Source organism: Portunus trituberculatus, chromosome 30 (genome assembly GCF_017591435.1).
Source record: "Portunus trituberculatus isolate SZX2019 chromosome 30, ASM1759143v1, whole genome shotgun sequence".
Lineage (NCBI taxonomy): Eukaryota > Metazoa > Arthropoda > Malacostraca > Decapoda > Portunidae > Portunus > Portunus trituberculatus.
In genome coordinates, this window is record NC_059284.1 from 2,129,605 (window position 1) to 2,145,784 (window position 16,180).

The following is a 16,180-nucleotide window of genomic DNA, read 5'->3' on the forward strand; positions in this document are numbered from 1 at the left end:
GATAGTCAAGTATGACATCGTATTATATATGGCCTACAGTCTGCAAGATCTCATACAGTATTTGGGCAAGGAATGAGTTAAGCATTGTTGTATATCCATACTTGTCCAGATTAAGAGTGTTTGAGAGAGTTGCAAAATGGCATTTTGTTTTCTGAGACACCATACTATTGCTGAAACACTAAGGATATCAGACATAAAAGTAAAAAAATACATATGCATTTGTATATATTTACCTTTATATCTTACATTTCGTTTTACTTGTAGATCAAATACCAGGATTTATATTCCACATAAATAACAATTAACAATCTCAGAAGCTTGTTTAAAGTACATGTATTGTATTCTTATTCTCCTGCACTGCAGCAATCTTTCCTTTTAAATTCTAAATCAGCTATGATGGCAAGATGATCTGATGGAATGGTGATGCTCGGGAGGAATTCGTGTTGTATCACCTCCTCATGGCTTGGCAGTTCCACCACCTGCAGAAAAATGAGCTCAGCTCCTCATCCCACACTTCAGCCTTCACCCATTCAACACACATTAGCTTACAGGTGACAGTGAGGCATGACAACAGACAACACCACCAAGAGCACAGTCACCAGTCACCAGTTACCAATCACCAGCCAACAATACACCTTAGCTTATAGCTAACATGTATGACAGCAAACAATACTACCACAAGGATAGTGCAAGGGTCACCAGTCACCAGTCATCAACAGAGTTGGTGTCTATTCACTAGGCTGACATTGTCATTAAAAGAAGGTGCACCCTAAATCAGGCATTCCATGCATTAACAGGCATTCCCTAAATCTTAGTCTTTTGCCCTCTTATGGAGAGAGGATCAATACTGAAAATTATTAGGGAGAGGTAACATGTTTCTTGCAAGGCAATATCTTGTTAAGAGCTGAGAAATTTACACACAAATTTATAAATAAATAAGAATTACACCATAACCTTATTCCTTTATATTCAGGAAAACTTTACACAAACCCAAATTCATCAAATAATTTCTAGTCAAAAAAGGTGAGCGGCTTTAGTGCCACCTGATCAAATAACTTTATGTATAAAATAATACTATGTAACATTTCTAACATATCTGATTGGAACAGAGTAAACTTAAGGTGGGTTCATATGTGCCAATTTGCGACTGAAATTTTAAATGGCAAGAAGTATCGACTGAGCCCTTCTAGTAGGAAAACATCACACATAGTGACTGGAAAGTATCAACTAGTTGGCACTTCAGCAGGAAGTGACTGTAAACAAACAGCTACCTGGCAAGATGTCTTGCTCCAGTGATGATGAAGAAGAGTTGGTTGCTCTACTTTTGGCGTACCAGAAGAGTCAACAGAAAGAAAAATGCCTGTGGATACGTCCCTGGCTAAATAGAAGGAACGAAAGGAGTGTCTATTACACATTAATCTTAAGAAGACTATGCACAGTTCAATCAAATTTAATCATGACAAGTCTTCAGTCTTCACTTCAAACAACACCCTGCATTGAGGGAAACAGTTCTTGGAAAGTGGCAGCTATTTTGTCGAATGACGATTTGTACAAGCTCTTTTTACTGTATAATTAATTTCTGGGGTTCCAGATGTATTCTATTTCCCTCACCAACTTTAACATCTTCTCTACATCGACACCACATTTTCAAAGCTTACTCCATGACGTCACAACATAAAGTCGTAAATCGACTGAACAAGACCAACATGTTGGTGTTGTTTTGGAACTGGTTTCTTCAGTCACTAGGCACCAATATTCAGTTGGAAACTCTACTGACTTACAATTTCAGTCACTTATTGGCAAGTGTGAACCTGCCTTTAGTGTTCAGAAACTCAAAGTCTTCATCTATCAACTCGATACAACTAACCATTTCAGACAACTATTTCCCTCTTCTACACTGAAAACACTCGGTCTGTCCTTTACTTATAATCTATACTGAAAACTTCACATCTCAGCTCTTGCTAAAATAGCTTCTATGAACATAAGCACTCTGTGCCATCTCCACAAGTTTTTCTATCCCCTGTACAGGGACCTAGTCCTTCCATGTATGGAGTATGTTCTTCATCTTCTCAACTCCTCCCTTCAGCCTCTTTCCCAACAGCTCAGTGTTGTATCTCTTGCTACCTTTTATCACTATTTTCATGCTAACTGCTCTTCTGATCTTGCTAACTGCATGCCTCCTCCTTCTCATGTAGTCTCGCTGGACAATACTTTCTTCTTTCTCTCACCCTTATTCTGTTCATCTATCTAATGCAAGAGTTTAACAATGTTCTCCATCATTCATCTTTTCTATGGAACTTCCTACCTGTTTCTGTATTTCCTCCATCTTCCTATGAATTGAACTTATTTAAGAGGGAGGTTTCAAGACATTTATCTTCATTTAAGATTAACTCTTTTGACATTGTTCAGGGACTGGCACCACAGTGGGTCTTTCTCCTTAGGAGCATTTTTGTTGCCCTTGGTTAGTTCTCCTCCTACATTAAAATAAGGAAATAAATAAAATAAAATAAATGAATAAATGAACAAATAAATAAATTGCTCGCTTCGATTTTCATACATAAATGTAGATAACATTCATGCATTTGTACACACAAACATCAGGCAGGAAGAAACACTAAACATGTACTGGAACCTTTCAATAAACAATAGTGCTATGAAGGTTACATTCTGTATCCATCAGTTATTAATATTAACTCTTAAGGGGCTATCACACTGGCCCATAATACGCGGAACGAGGAACATCAGCTCCAGATAGCTGGAACTTGCCTGGGATTACCAGAGTAAAGTTGGGATGGCTTCATATCCATCCCAGTTCTCTGTATGCTATCACATTGAAAAAACAAACATAATATATGTAATAAAAACCTTTTATTTAAACTAAAAAGAACGTGCCAAAATTTTTCATATTGGAATATTAAATACTATTTCATCAATTTAGAAAGATGAAATATATATATGTCATGTCAATAGTTTGGGCAAATGGCAACCACCTCTGACTCCAAAGTTGCCGTCATGCACGTCTCAGTTTTTCTCTAGTTTCTTTTAACTTACTTTTCTTCAATAAGAGGAAATGCAAATGCAATTCCAGAACGAAGCACAGGTTGAGGTGTAAGCGGCATGGTTTTGTTCTGGTTTATTTTGATTAGGCTTGGTCATGGTTGCTGGGCCGTTTGCCTAGCATAGCTAGAATGCGGGCAGCTTGTGTGTGATAATGTTCCTGGTTTTGTACCAAGAACCATGGCCCGCATTCCGCATATCATAGGCCAGTGTGATAGCCCCTTTAGAGACCAGGTGGCATAGTTGCATAGTTGATGCAACACACAGCATCCATTATATATAGTTGATGCGCTTTTTTGTGGGCTTAAATTTCACATTTAAGGACGATCTTTTAGGCTAAAAAACATCCTTCCCTCAGAATGGTGTCTCTCTCTCTAAGCCTCAGTGTCTTGTGAACCATAATAATTATTACATGGGAAAATCATAACTTCCGCTGATTCTTTGGATGAGGATAACTGGCCATTGACTTCCACTCTCATAAGAGCAAATATATTTCACACTATTGAAAATACTATTGGGAGAAAGTTAAGTGTTAGAATGGCATGAAATTATCAAGGTTCCAACCACGATGAGATGCCCTTGAAATATTCAGATTACCTTCAACACTAAAATTTTCTTCATGCATACCACTCATTTAGACAGAACTTTGAGTAAATTCCTCTATTATAGGTTCAATTTTGTAATAAAGATGTTTACTTCAAGTGCTGTTTAAAGCAAAGTCTAGTGAAAGTCAGAAAAGAAAAGCTCAATTGAGAAAAGAGACAGGATTTGAAAACAGATTCTTACTTGTTTGACTGAGAATTTGTCAGTTTGGTAGTAGATATAATCCAGGCAGCCATAGAAGTCTTTGGTGTAATTGGTATAAGGTGGGCAGCCACAAGCACTGGCCAACTCAAGGTCATGGCCAAAGTTGACACCTGATACACGTTCATTTTCCTCTGTGGAAAGCAGACAATATTGCTTCAATCTTCATCCCTCTCTGCTCACTTATAAATATGATATTTTGTTACACAGTGAGAGAAAAAGTAATAGTATTTGGAAAAATAAACAAGTACAGTACAGTAAAGTAATAACAAAAACAGCTGATAAAATTTGGACATAGATGGAGGTACAGGCAACCCCCACTTAACGAAGGGGTTACGTTCCTAAAAAACACTTCGTTAAGCGAAACTTCGTTAAGTGAACCGATTATAACAAGTTTAACCCCTGATTTGAACTTCCAATGAGAGTAAGCAAAGCAAGAGTGCATCATAGTACAGTGAAAGGTTTAATGAAGGTAAAAATTATGAAGTTAAACATTTAGGTAGTTTAATTTAAGTCATTATAATGTACACTAATGTATGTATGTACGTAACTTTATAATGTTGATGATCTTAACTTTATGAAGGGAGGGAGAGTGAAACGGGAAATACACTAACCGGCAACCTGTGGAATGTAAACAAAGTGCGCATCATGGTACTGCATACAAAACTTATGTACCACATTTCCACAAGGCTTTCCATTTTATCCATTGTAGAGTCATGAGTTCAGGTGGTTCTTTTAGCTTTCAAGGAAGATACGGTCTCACCAGCCTTCTTAATAGAGTCTGCTGATTTGAAAATAGTAGACAGTAGATGGAGTCAAGATGGTGGCAAGCAATGTTATTAGTTTTCTGGCCTCTCTCTTGTCTGTGAATAATACCCAGCTTCACTTCGAGAGTAAGACACTTCCTGGTCTTCTTAGGAACGTTAGGCCACATTGCAGAGCGTTTTGGTGGTAAGTTGAACTAGGGAAAATGAGCTGCTGGTGATGCTGTTATGTTTTGACTGGGGAGTGAGTGGTGTGCGTGATCTTGATCTTGATGCTACAGGTGATGTAGAATTTCTTCTGAGTCAGGCCTTTGTATCGGCAGTGCCTGTGTTGTCAACGAGAGGCTTGATCTTGATCTTTATTCTACAGGTGTCTCAGGATTTCTCCTGAGGCAGGCCTTAGTACCAACAGCTCCTGGTGTATTCAAAAGCCTGTCAGCTTGCATGATACGGTGGGGCTTTCAAATTTGGAAAAAATGACCTGGATAAAACTTCGTTAAAGTGAGTTTGGTGTTCGTTAAACGAGCAGATGGTAGTAAAACGAAACCTTCGTTGTAGCGAAATTTCGTTGTGTGAACCTTCGTTAAATGGGGGTTGCCTGTATTAGGATTGTGGGAGTGACTAACAATAATAAGATGGCACAAGCTTACTGTCAGACCAGTCAATGTCATTAAAGCTTGCCATCTGGGAGGTCATGAGGCGATACACGTCAAACTCTGGAGTGCTGTTGAAATCCCCGGCAAACAACATTGACACTTCCTTCTCTGGATACTGGGAAGGGAAAAAATTCACTTACTTTATTATTACTTTCACCTTAAAAGTATTATCTATGTCACTCATTCTTATAATTTCTTTCACTAAAAATTGTTTGAGTTTTTAACAGCCTGCAAAAGAAGAGTTAATGATGTCACTCATACACAACAGTTACTTCAATTCATGATTTCTCTTTCACATACACCTGACTCACTTCCAATGTTTTACACTTAACTTATCCCATTCTCACAAATTGATCTATTGTACTAACCAATATTCAAGTTGATATCATACACATACCAATAAACTATTTGGAGAAAAGACCAAATTTTTGATAAGTTAATTTTCTGTGCCTTCATTTCAAGAGTTACAATGTACCTTGTTCTGATAGAGAGCCATGACTTGTTGCAGGATCTGGAGACCCACACCCGCCTGCAGGAGACGAATGTGATCTGCCTCAGGTCTGAAGTATAGATGAGTCACCCCAACCACCACCAGATGCTTGGGATTCTCCACACTCTCCAGCACACTCACCTGCAGGACAGGAAGAGTCATTGTGTGTGTGTGTGTGTGTGTGTGTGTGTGTGTGTGTGTGTGTGTGTGTGTGTGTGTGTGTGTGTGTGTGTGTGTGTGTGTGTGTGTGTGTTTCACTGTTTGATCTGCTGCAGTCTCTGATGAGACAGCCAGACGTTACCCTACGGAACGAGCTCAGAGCTCATTATTTCCGATCTTCGGATAGGCCTGAGACCAGGCACACACCACACACCGGGACAACAAGGTCACAACTCCTAGATTTACATCCCATACCTACTCACTGCTAGTGAACAGGGCTACGTGAAGGAGACACACCCAAATATCTCCACCCGGCCGGGAATCGAACCCTGGTCCTCTGGCTTGTGAAGCCAGCGCTCTAACCACTGAGCTACCGGGCGTGTAGTAGATATAATCCTGTGTGTGTGTGTGTGTGTGTGTGTGTGTGTGTGTGTGTGTGTGTGAGAGAGAGAGAGAGAGAGAGAGAGAGAGAGAGAGAGAGAGAGAGAGAGAGAGAGAGAGAGAGAGAGAGAGAGAGAGAGAGAGAGAGAGAGAGAGAGAGAGAGAGAGAGAGAGAGAGAGAGAGAGAGAGAGAGAGAGAGAGAGAGAGAGAGAGAGAGAGAGAGAGAGAGAGAGAGAGAGAGAGGGAGAGAGAGAGAGAGAGAGAGAGAGAGAGAGAGAGAATTATGGGGAAGATGCAAAATGGAAGTCATGTTTATAATAGACAAAAGCAAAAGTAAAGTTGCAAAGAGAAAGAAAGAAAACGAGCTTAGCTGACTTCTGCAATCTCCAACTTTCAAAACAAAACTGAATATGTACAGTTTTCTCTGTCCCATAAGAAACTTTAGAATGTGGTGTCCCTGCATGACCTATTAACTTCCTGAAGGATTGGTCGTCTCTGAAAGGATGTGGGAAGATATAAGGTGGTATCATTAGCATAAGAATGGAAAGGGGAAGAAGTTTGGTTGAAAAGATCATTAATGAATAATAGAAAGAGTGGGTGACAGGACTGAACCCAAAGGAACATCACTGTTAATAGATTTTGGAAAATAACAGTGGCCATCTACCACAGCTGTGACAGAACAGTCATAAAGGAAATTTGAGATAAAGTTGCAGAGAGGATAGATACTGTAGGAGGGCAGTTTTAAAATCAATGCTTTGTGCCATGCAAACTCTATGAAAAGCTTTTGATATGTCTAAAGCAACAGTAAAAGTTTCACCGAAATCTCTAAAAGAGGATGACCAAGACTCAGTAAGGAAAGCCAGATCATCAGTAAAGCAACTTTGATGGAAGCAAGATAGAAGATTGTGAAGTGATTTCAAGTGCGTGGGCACAAGAGCAAGTCAGGTATTGCACATATAGACACAACATCCAGCTTTGGAACAAAAATGAGGATAGAGAAAGTACAGGCAACCCCCGTTTAACGAAGGTTCACACAACGAAATTTTGCTACAACAAAGATTTCATTTTACTACCATCTGCTCGTTTAATGAACACCAAACTCGCTTTAACGAAGTTTTATCCAGGTAATTTTTTTTCCAAATTTGAAAGCTCCACCATATAATGCAAGCTGACAGGCTTTTGAATACACCAAGAGCTGCTGGTATTAAGGCCTGCCTCAGGAAAAATCCTGGGACATCTATAGAATAAAGATCAAGATCAAGATCAAGCCTCTCGTGGACAATACGCGCAACACTCACTCCCCAGTCAAAACATAACAGCGTCAGCAGCAGCTTGTCTTCCCTAGCTCAACTTACCACCAAAACGCCCTGCAATTGGCCTAGTGTTCATAAGAAGACCAGGAAGTCTCTTACTCTCCAAGTGAAGGTAGATATTATTCACAGACACGAGAGGCCAGAACACTATAGCAGTGCTGGCCACTACTTTGACTCCATATTATACTGTCTCTATTTTCAAGTCAGCAGACTCTATTAAGAAGGCTGGTGAGACCGTATCTTCCTTGCAAGCTAAAAGAACCACCTGAACTCATGACTCTACAATGGATAAAATGGAAAGCCTTGTGGAAATGTGGTACATAAGTTTTGTATGCAGTACAATGATGTGCACTTTCTTTACATTCCACAGGTTGCCGGTTAGTGTCTTTCCCGTTTCATTCTTCCTCACTTCATAAAGTTAGGATCATCAACATTATAAAGTTACGTACATACATACATTAGTGTACATTATAATGACTTAAATTAAACTACCTAAATGTTTAACTTCATAATTTTTACTTTCATTAAACCTTTCACTGTACTATGATGCACTCTCGCTTTGCTTACTCTCAATGAAAGTTCAAATTACGGGTTAAACTTGTTATAATCGGTTCGCTTAACGAAGTGTTTTTTAGGAACGTAACTCCTTCGTTAAACGGGGGTTGCCTCTATTAGGGAACAGAGAAGGAACTACTGTCACTTGCCTCAAACAGCTGTGTTTCAGTGAAGAAAAGATGAGGTTTAGTAGAGGAGAGGTGGTGTTCTACAAATTGAAAATTAGACATAAGACTGCGAATGTTGCAGAAGTTAATGAATAAAAAGTTGAAGGGGATGTCAAGACATTTTGGGTTGCTACTGGGAAAGCAGTCCAACCTGACACACACACACACACACACTCCGCGCTCCGTGGAGAGCGGACTTACCTCCTTGCTCAGAGTACCATCTACCTAACACTCCACACGCTAAACAATGTGTTTGGAGTGAGAACCATCACTAGTACAAAAGGGCAACCAGAGCGAGTGAACAAGTGTTCAGAGTGAACGTAGCCTGGTGGCGTGTACAAGAGAGTGATCGGAGGTGTTGGAATCTCTGCACTCCAAACGACAGCGCAGAAACCACACAAAGGCCAACCATAAACAGCCGCCAACGCATCCCACCACATACACAGAGCTACCAGGCCTGACCGCCAGTGCACACCACCACACACCCACACACTCCCAGGAAGAGTGAAATGAAATGGATAAACCAGTAAGAAATAAGTTACCAAATTCAAAATATGCCGATGAGGCCCAGGGAGCAAAGCCAAAAGTAACCATTCAAAATATGAGTCCATCTTCAACAGGGGCAACAATGCAAGGAAGATTGGTAATGCTAGAAAAGAAATTTGAGGAGTTGGTGAAGGAATTAAAAGTTCAGAGGAGTGAGGAGGAGCAGGATAGAGAATTCCACAAGGCTTTGAAGGAAAGAGTCAAGAGACTGGAGGAAAATGAAAAACGATTGGTGGATGAGAATGCACACTTGAGAGTGGAGGTTGAAAAATATAAGAGACGGTTGGAGGAGAAAATGGAGAAAGTCGTAAAGGAGAAAGATGACTTTAAGGAAATGATCAGTGAGCGAAGTGAAAGGTTTAAAAGGGAGTGGGAACTGAAGAAAACACAATGGACTGAGTCGAGGGAAGCTGAGATGGTTGGATTACAAGAAATAATTAAAGATCAGTTGAATGAAGACAAAAAAGAAAGATGTAAGGAACTGGTTAATGTTATGAAGAATAAGGAAACATTGATAAGAAAAATAGCAGAAAAGAAGAAGAGTGTGTTAATATTTGGGATGAAAGAACAAAATATAACATATAAGCCTAAGAGAATTAAAGAAGAATTAAAAACGGTAAGAGATCTGTTTAAAAATCTAAATGATGATGGAAAAAAAAAAGACCTACAAGAAGAAGTGGAAGAGATCCATAGACTGGGTCCGTATAAGGAGAGTGAGCAGACCGATTAAAGTAGTACTGAAGTCACAACAATCTGCGGAGGACATTTTATATAGAACATCAAAATTAAGAGAGGTAGAAGGTTGTAAAGAGGTGTATGTAAGAAAAAATAGAAATGAGGAAGAGAGGAGAAGATATAAGGAATTGTTGGAAGAGGCGAGAAGGAAAAATGATGAGCGGTCTGAAGAGGAAAAAAAAAGTTTTTGGAGAGTTATAGGAGAGAGAGTCAGAAAATGGTATGTGGAAAGAAGGAATGCGGAGGAACCCCTAGAGGGAGCAGTAGGTGGACCGTAATGTATACTAATATAGATGGGATACTGTCCAGTAGATTAGAATTGCAAGACTATGTGATGGTGGAGAAGCCTGATATAGTGTGTTTGACTGAGACAAAATTACATGAAAAAACAAAGGTAAATTTGGATAATAAATTTAATATATGGAGAAAGGATAGAGAGGGTAAAGGTGGAGGAGGAGTTATGATTATGACAAAGAAGGAGGTAAATGTGGATAAGGTTTGGTATGGGAAGAACAACACAGAAGTGATAAGCATAAGGTTAAAAAGTGATGGAAAAGAATTAATAATCATGGTGACCTATGTACCTCCTAAAACAAATTCTTGGACATTAAGGGAATACGACAATATGATCAAGGATACTTTACAGAGTTTGGAAAGTGTATTAACAGGAAAAAGAAAGGTGATTCTAGTAGGAGATTTTAATTGCAAAGAAGTGAATTGGGAAAATCTAGTAAGTGGTGTTGGAGAGGAAGCATGGGGAGAGAGATTCCTTAATCTAATGATGGAAAATATGATGGAACAGAGGATGAAAGAAAATACTAGATATAGAGATGATGAACCGGCTAGACTGGATTTGGTGTTAACACGAGAAGTGTACCTATATGGGAATATACAATATAAATGTCCATTGGGGAAGAGTGATCATGTAGTTATGGAAATGCAGATGGCAATAACACAGCGAAGGAGAGATGAGACATACAGGAGTGGTAGATTGAATTATAGAAAGATGGACACAGAAAATTTGAAAAACTATTTCAGAACATTAGATTGGGAGATGTTACAAATCAGAGAAGTGCAAAAAAATATGAGATTTTATGAAATATTATAAAGAAGGAGTTATGAAATTTGTACCAAAGTATAAACCGAGAGAGGAAGGAAGAAAGGATTGGTTTAATGCAACTTGTGTTAAGGCTAAAGAAAAGAGATGTGGCTTGGAAAAGATGGAAAAAGAGCAGGAATATACTAAATAAGGAGAATTATAGAGTGGCGAGAAATGAGTATGTGAGGGTAAGGAGGAGGAAGAAAGAAAATTTGAAAAAGATATTGTAGACAAGAGTAAGGAACATCCAAAATTGTTTTACAGGTTCATAAATGGTAAACTTAAAAGAGAGAGTCCATTGAAAGATTAAAAGGAGAGCAAGGGATAGTAGATGACCCTAAGAATATAGCGGAATTGCTAAATAATAGGTTTCAACAAGTATTTACTAAAGAAACAATGTTTGTAAAGCCTCAGAATGTACAAGGAAATGTGCACATGGATGACATTAAGATACCTAAAAGGAGTTATATAAAATGTTGGAGGAACTTAAAGATGATAAAGCGATGGGACCAGATGAAGTTTCAGGAAAATTATTGAAGGAATGTAGAGAAGAATTGATAGATCCATTATATGATATTATAAGGTGCTCATTAGAAACAGGGAAGTACCAGTAGAGTGGAAAAGAGCTGAAGTGGTGCCCATTTATAAGGGAGGCAGTAAGGAAGAGCCTCTTAACTATAGACCTGTGTCTCTAACAAGTGTGGTCGGTAAGATTTGTGAGAGGGTGATAAAGAAATATTGGATACGGTTCCTGGAGGATCATAAGTTATTATCGGATCATCAATTTGGCTTTAGGAAAGGGAGGTCATGTGTAACAAATCTACTGAGCTTTTATTCAAGAGTGGTTGACAAAATACAAGAGAGAGAGGATGGATGGACTGTGTATATTTGGATTTAAAAAAGCTTTTGACAAGGTACCTCACATGAGACTGCTATGGAAATTAGAGATTTATGGAGGACTGAAGGAAAAGTGTTAAAGTGGATGGAAAACTACTTGAGATGGAGGAGATGAGAACGGTAATAAGGGATGCAAAGTCGGACTGGTTGGTGGTGGAGAGTGGAGTCCCACAAGGTTCAGTGCTGGCACCAATACTTTTCCTTGTCTATATTAATGATATGCCAGAGGAGTAAACAGTTATATTAATTTGTTTGTGGATGATGCGAAGTTGTGTAGGTGTGTGAAGAGTGAAGAAGATTGTGAAATTTTACAGGCAGATCTGGATAGGATTTGGGAGTGGAGCAAGAGGTGGGAGATGGAATTTAATCTGAGCAAAAGTCATGTAATGGAGATGGGGAAGAGTGGAAGACGGCCAAGAGGGTCATATAAGATGGGTGAAGAAGTAGTGTTGAAAAAGGTGGAAAAGGAAAAGGATTTGGGAGTGATAATACAAGACCATGGGCAGTTTGAGGCTCATATTGACAAGATGTTTGGAGAAACATATAATTTGATTAGAAATATTGGATTAGCCTTTCATTATATGGATAAAGATATGATGAAGAAATTAATTAGTACAGTAATTAGACCAAGATTGGAATATGCTGGGGTGGTTTGGTCCCCTTATAAAAAGAAGCATACAAGGAAGTTGGAGAGATTGCAGAGAATGACAACAAAAATGGTTCCAGAATTGGCAGAAATTACCTATGATGAGAGATAAAAAGAAATGAATTTGCTTACCTTGGAACAAAGAAGAGAAAGAGGGGATTTAATACAGGTTTATAAACTGTTGAACGGTTTAGTGTAATATGCAAGATGTGTGAGAGAGTAATAAAGAAACAATGGATCGAGTTCCTTGAAGACAACAAATTATCATCAAATAACCAATTTGGTTTTAGAAAAGGTCGGTCGTGTGTAACATATTCACTGAGTTTCTATTCTAGAATAATTGAAGGAGTACAAGAGAAAGAGGATGGGTTGACTGTATTTATTTGGATTTAAAAAAGGCATTTGATAAAGTGCCACATGCAAGATTATTGTGGAAGTTAGAGGAGAAGGGTGGCTTAAAGGGAAGCACATTGAGATGGATGGAAAATTATTTGAGGGGAAGAGAAATACGAATGGTAGTTAAAGATATGAAGTCCAACTGGAGAGCAGTAGAGAGCAGAGTGCCACAGGAGTCAGTATTGGCGCCAATACTTTTTCTCATATATATAAATGATATGCTAGAGGGAGTGAACAGTTACATAAATCTGTTTGCAGATGATGCAAAACTGTGCAGAGTTATAAAGCAAAAAGAGGATTGTGAAATACTGCAGGAAGACCTATATAAGATCTGGAAATGGAGTAAGAAGTGGGAGATGGAATTCAATGTGGACAAAAGCCATGTCATGGAAATGGGAAAGAGTGAAAGACAACCAGTGGGAATCTATAAGATTGGAGATGGAGTAGAACTGGAGAAAGTAAAAAAAGAAAAGGACTTGGGAGTGACGATGGAAGAAAACAATCAACCAGTAAGTCATATAGATAGAATTTTCAGAGAGACATATAATTTCCTAAGGAATATTGGATTAGCATTTCACTACATGGATAAAGAAATGATGAAGAAATTGATAAGTACTATAATAAGACCCAGATTGGAATATGCAGTTGTGTGGACCGCCATAAAAAGAAACACATAAGGAAGTTAGAGACTACAAAAAATGGCTACAAGAATGGTTCCAGAATTCGAAGGGATGACATATGAGGAGAGACTAAAGGCTATGGATCTACCAACCTTGGAACAGAGAAGGGAGAGAGAGGATCTGATACAAGTTTATAAATTGATCAACGGAATGGACAAAGTGGATAATGAGAAACTGATCCTGAGAGAAGAATATGACATTTGAAGCACAAGATCACATAGTAAAAAATCAAGGAAGGGAAGATGTCTGAGATATGTTAAAAAATATAGTTTCCCGCAATGATGTCTTGAGACGTGGAACAGTTTGAGTGAAGAAGTGGTGTCAGCAAAGAGTGTGCATAGTTTTAAAGAAAAGTTGGATAAGTGTAGATATGGATACAGGGCCACAAGAGCGTAAAGCCCAGGCCCTGTAAAACTACAACTAGGTAAATACACACACACACACACACACACAGAAGAAGATGGAAGGACAAGAGGTCATGTAAAGAAAATCAGGATGAGGCAGTACAGTGTGAAGGATATTGGAAAATACAATTTTCTAAACAGAATGGTGGAGAAATGGAATGCACTGAATAATGAAGTTGTTATAGTACATAATGTGCATAACTTCAAGGAAAAATTGGATAAATGGAGACATGGAAACAGGACACTATGAGCCCCGCTCAAACCCTGCACAATACTATTAAGTAGATACAACTAGGTAAATAAATAAAACACACACACACACACACACATTTAGTGAAGGGGGTAAGAGACCAATGAAAGTGAGAATGAGATCACGGGTGGCAATGGAAGAAATTATGACAAGGAAAGGGAAGCTGGCAAATGATACTAAATGTAAAGATATATGGATAAAATGAGTTTTGAACAAGGAAGAGAGGGAAAAAGAGAAAGTCCTAAGAAATGAAGCTAAGGAAAAAAAACAAGAAAAGGACGGAGATCAAGAAAAAGAATTTCTACTGGAGGGTTCTAGATATGAGACTAAGAATTGGTATCTATGGAAGGAGGAGGAGGTCATGGAGTAGGAAAGAAATTAAGAGTGACTTATACTAATATAGATGGGTTGCTATCCAGTGTGTTGAAGGTTAAGGATCATTTGAAAGAAAAAAAGCCAGATGTAATGTGCATTGATGAAATGAAACTAAAGGAGCAGATCCATGTTAACTTTAAAGAGGAGGGATATAATAGCTGGAGAAGAGACAGGAAGGGTAAATGGGGAGAAGGATTGCTAATAATGGTTTGTGATAATATATGTGTGGAGGATGTGCAATATGGTGATGGTATGGTGGAGGTCATGGGAGTAACAATCAACACAGAGGAATTGAAAAAAAGAAAAATCATAGTTACATATGTGGCACCTAAGACAAATATATGGGGAACTGAGGATCATAAAGATATACAAAGAGAGGTGATTAAGTGCTTAGATAATATGATAAGAAGAGATGGAAGAATACTATTAGTTGGAGACTTTAACTGTAAAAAAAATAAACTAGAGAGGGATGGAAGTAATGGATAATACTGGACAATGGAGTGAGGCAGTGTTACAGTTGACTATGGTAAATACAATGGATCAGTGGGTGGAGGAGTCAACAAGGTACAGGGGGAAAAAGAACCATCATTGCTTGACCTACTATTCACAAAGAAGCAAGAGTCCCCTCCCAGCATACAATACCTTAGTCCAATGGGAAGAAGTGATCATGTGACATTAGAGCTGGAAATACAGGAGGAGGATGGGATAAGTTACAGAGATGACTACAAAAGAGAAATTTAATTATGCAAGAGCAGATTTTGAAAAGTCAAGGAAGTTTTTTGCTGATATTGAATGGAGAAACATTATGTATGGAAGGACAATACAAGGGAAATATGAAATATTCGTACAGAAATATAACGAAGGAGTAAAGAAATACGTACCTCTTTATAAAGTTAAGAAAATATACACGCTTGGTACAATGCTAGATGCACAGAAGCTAAAAAGGCAAAAGATAAAGCTTGGAAGAAACTCATAAAACAGAGAAATGACAATAACAGACAATAATAAAGGATGCGAAAAATGAATATATTAGAGTAAGGAGAGAGGAAGAAAGAAAGATTGGGAGTGTAAAAGCAAAGATGAACCCAAGCTTTTCTTCAAATTTATAAATGGTGAGATGAAGACTGTTAGGGTTGGGTCGTTAAGGGTCGTTACACCACGCACCGGCACCACGTCCGAACCTTACACGTGGCGTCTCATAGGTTCATATGCTCCTGTACCTAGTTTAGCTCGACCCCACTGTGCGGGGCACAGGGGAGTCTCACCTGAGCCGCCTTACAGCTCAGACACCTGTCTGCCTGCTCTCGCTCTAGCTTGGCGCAGTGAGTAGGATTTGATGGCGCCGCCTGCCCGCCCACGGTTCACACCGGCCACACGGCGACACAGGGCCGGTCCTGCTCCACCCACCCTGGTTCTACCCGACAGCGCCGTCACGGCTCTGCATCGCAACGCATCAACATCAGGCAGTGAACCGGCGCCCAGGGTGCTTAACATCAGTGCGCTGGACAAATGTAGCCACGACATGTCCCGGCAGACTTCCGCACCTGGCGGCGCTCCGTAGAAGACTGGTTGAGGCTGAATGAGGTGAAGGACCAACAGGGTGTCTGCTACATTCGCCTGCTGTGCGTCCCCGCCGTCCAGAAGGCGCTGGATGCCAGGTATCCGCGAAACAAGTGGACCGCACTGTCCCCGCAGCGGCCCTGGACGTAGTGGGCAAGGAAGTCCTGAAGGAGTGCAGCCAGGCGGCGTGCTGGAGCGCGTTCTTCAACTTAACGCAAGCCCCCGGCGAACCAGTGAGGGAATAC

At 39.4% G+C, this 16,180-nt stretch overlaps 1 protein-coding gene and 1 non-coding gene across 3 annotated transcripts in view; both read right to left on the reverse strand.

The window, feature by feature from the left end:
* Positions 1-208: 208 nt before the first annotated feature.
* LOC123510876 (2',5'-phosphodiesterase 12-like) overlaps positions 209-16,180 on the reverse strand; it is a 33,947-nt gene continuing 17,975 nt past the window's right edge. Inside the window, exons 6-9 of one of the 2 annotated variants that reach the window (XM_045266326.1) lie at positions 5,757-5,912; positions 5,276-5,396; positions 3,844-3,995; positions 209-479 (exon numbers count right to left, since the gene is read on the reverse strand). In XM_045266326.1, the coding sequence (XP_045122261.1) occupies positions 345-479; positions 3,844-3,995; positions 5,276-5,396; positions 5,757-5,912 (564 nt within the window). In that variant the 3' untranslated portion in view covers positions 209-344. Of the gene's footprint in view, positions 480-3,843; positions 3,996-5,251; positions 5,397-5,756; positions 5,913-16,180 lie in introns of those variants that run through there. The other variant, XM_045266327.1, reaches the window with a different exon arrangement.
* Positions 6,238-6,310, reverse strand: Trnav-cac. Its single transcript has one exon. It is a non-coding gene; the product is annotated as a tRNA-Val (tRNA).